Here is an 887-nt window from a genome sequence, read left to right as displayed (position 1 = left end):
CACCTGACTCTGTGCTCCCTCCCCTCCGCAGGCACAAGGCAGGATTTACGGGAAGCTGAAGGAGGAGAACTTCTTCGGACCCAAGGAAGAAGTGAAGCTGGAGACGCACATCCGGGTCCCCGCCTCGGCCGCGGGCAGGGTCATCGGCAAAGGGGGCAAAACCGTACGCAAGAAGCAGTGCTGGGATGGGGGTGGGACATCCCTGGAGGGTGGTGGCTGCTGGGGACATCCCGGGGGCCTGGCTGGGCTTTGCCGGAGGGGCTTGTCCTTCCTGCCCCGCGCGACAGCCTGGTCTCTGTCCCTTTCCCCAGGTCAACGAGCTGCAGAACCTGACGGCGGCAGAGGTGGTGGTGCCGCGGGACCAGACCCCCGACGAGAACGAGCAGGTCATTGTGAAGATCATCGGGCACTTCTATGCCAGCCAGGTACGGCCCCGGCAGCTCCTGCGCGTGCACTGGTGGATTGTCTGATGGCTCCTACAGGGTCGTGTCCACATGTGTATCTTCCTGTGGAAGTTTTTTTCCCAGTCCCTGCTGATGGTGTGTGCAGAAGTGGGTGACGGTGAGCTGGGTCTTTTGCTGGGGGTGGTGGTGTGGGACGGTGGGGGCAGCAGGGAGAGCTGTGGGAGTGCGTGAACACGGCGTATAACCTCCCAAACCCACCTGTGGAGGAAACCACCCTGACAACGGGGCACCAAGGAGTTGCCGGGAGCCCCGCTGACTGCTGTAGCATCTTCCACAGTGCGCAAAGCTTTCCCCCCCAGCGCCCCGGTCCGCTTTTGTCACCCGCAGATGGCTCAGCGCAAGATCCGAGACATCCTGGCCCAGGTGAAGCAGCAGCACCAGAAGGGACAGAGCGGCCAGACGCAAGCGCGGAGGAAATGAGAG

General features: G+C 62.9%; 1 protein-coding gene across 1 annotated transcript in view; it reads left to right on the top strand.

The window, feature by feature from the left end:
• The window catches only part of IGF2BP1 (insulin-like growth factor 2 mRNA binding protein 1), a gene marked incomplete at its 5' end in the record, with an annotated part of 8186 nt that extends 7302 nt beyond the window's left edge, over window positions 1-884 (top strand). The window contains 3 exons of the mRNA XM_010141165.1: window positions 32-163; window positions 312-425; window positions 792-884. Of these exons, the coding sequence (XP_010139467.1) occupies window positions 32-163; window positions 312-425; window positions 792-884 (339 nt within the window). The remainder of the gene's footprint in view (window positions 1-31; window positions 164-311; window positions 426-791) is intronic.
• Window positions 885-887: the final 3 nt, after the last annotated feature.

Source organism: Buceros rhinoceros, unplaced genomic scaffold (genome assembly GCF_000710305.1).
Source record: "Buceros rhinoceros silvestris isolate BGI_N320 unplaced genomic scaffold, ASM71030v1 scaffold22248, whole genome shotgun sequence".
Classification (NCBI taxonomy): Eukaryota; Metazoa; Chordata; class Aves; order Bucerotiformes; family Bucerotidae; genus Buceros; species Buceros rhinoceros.
Note: the sequence above shows the minus strand (reverse complement) of the source record. Positions and strands in the feature narration are given on the sequence as shown.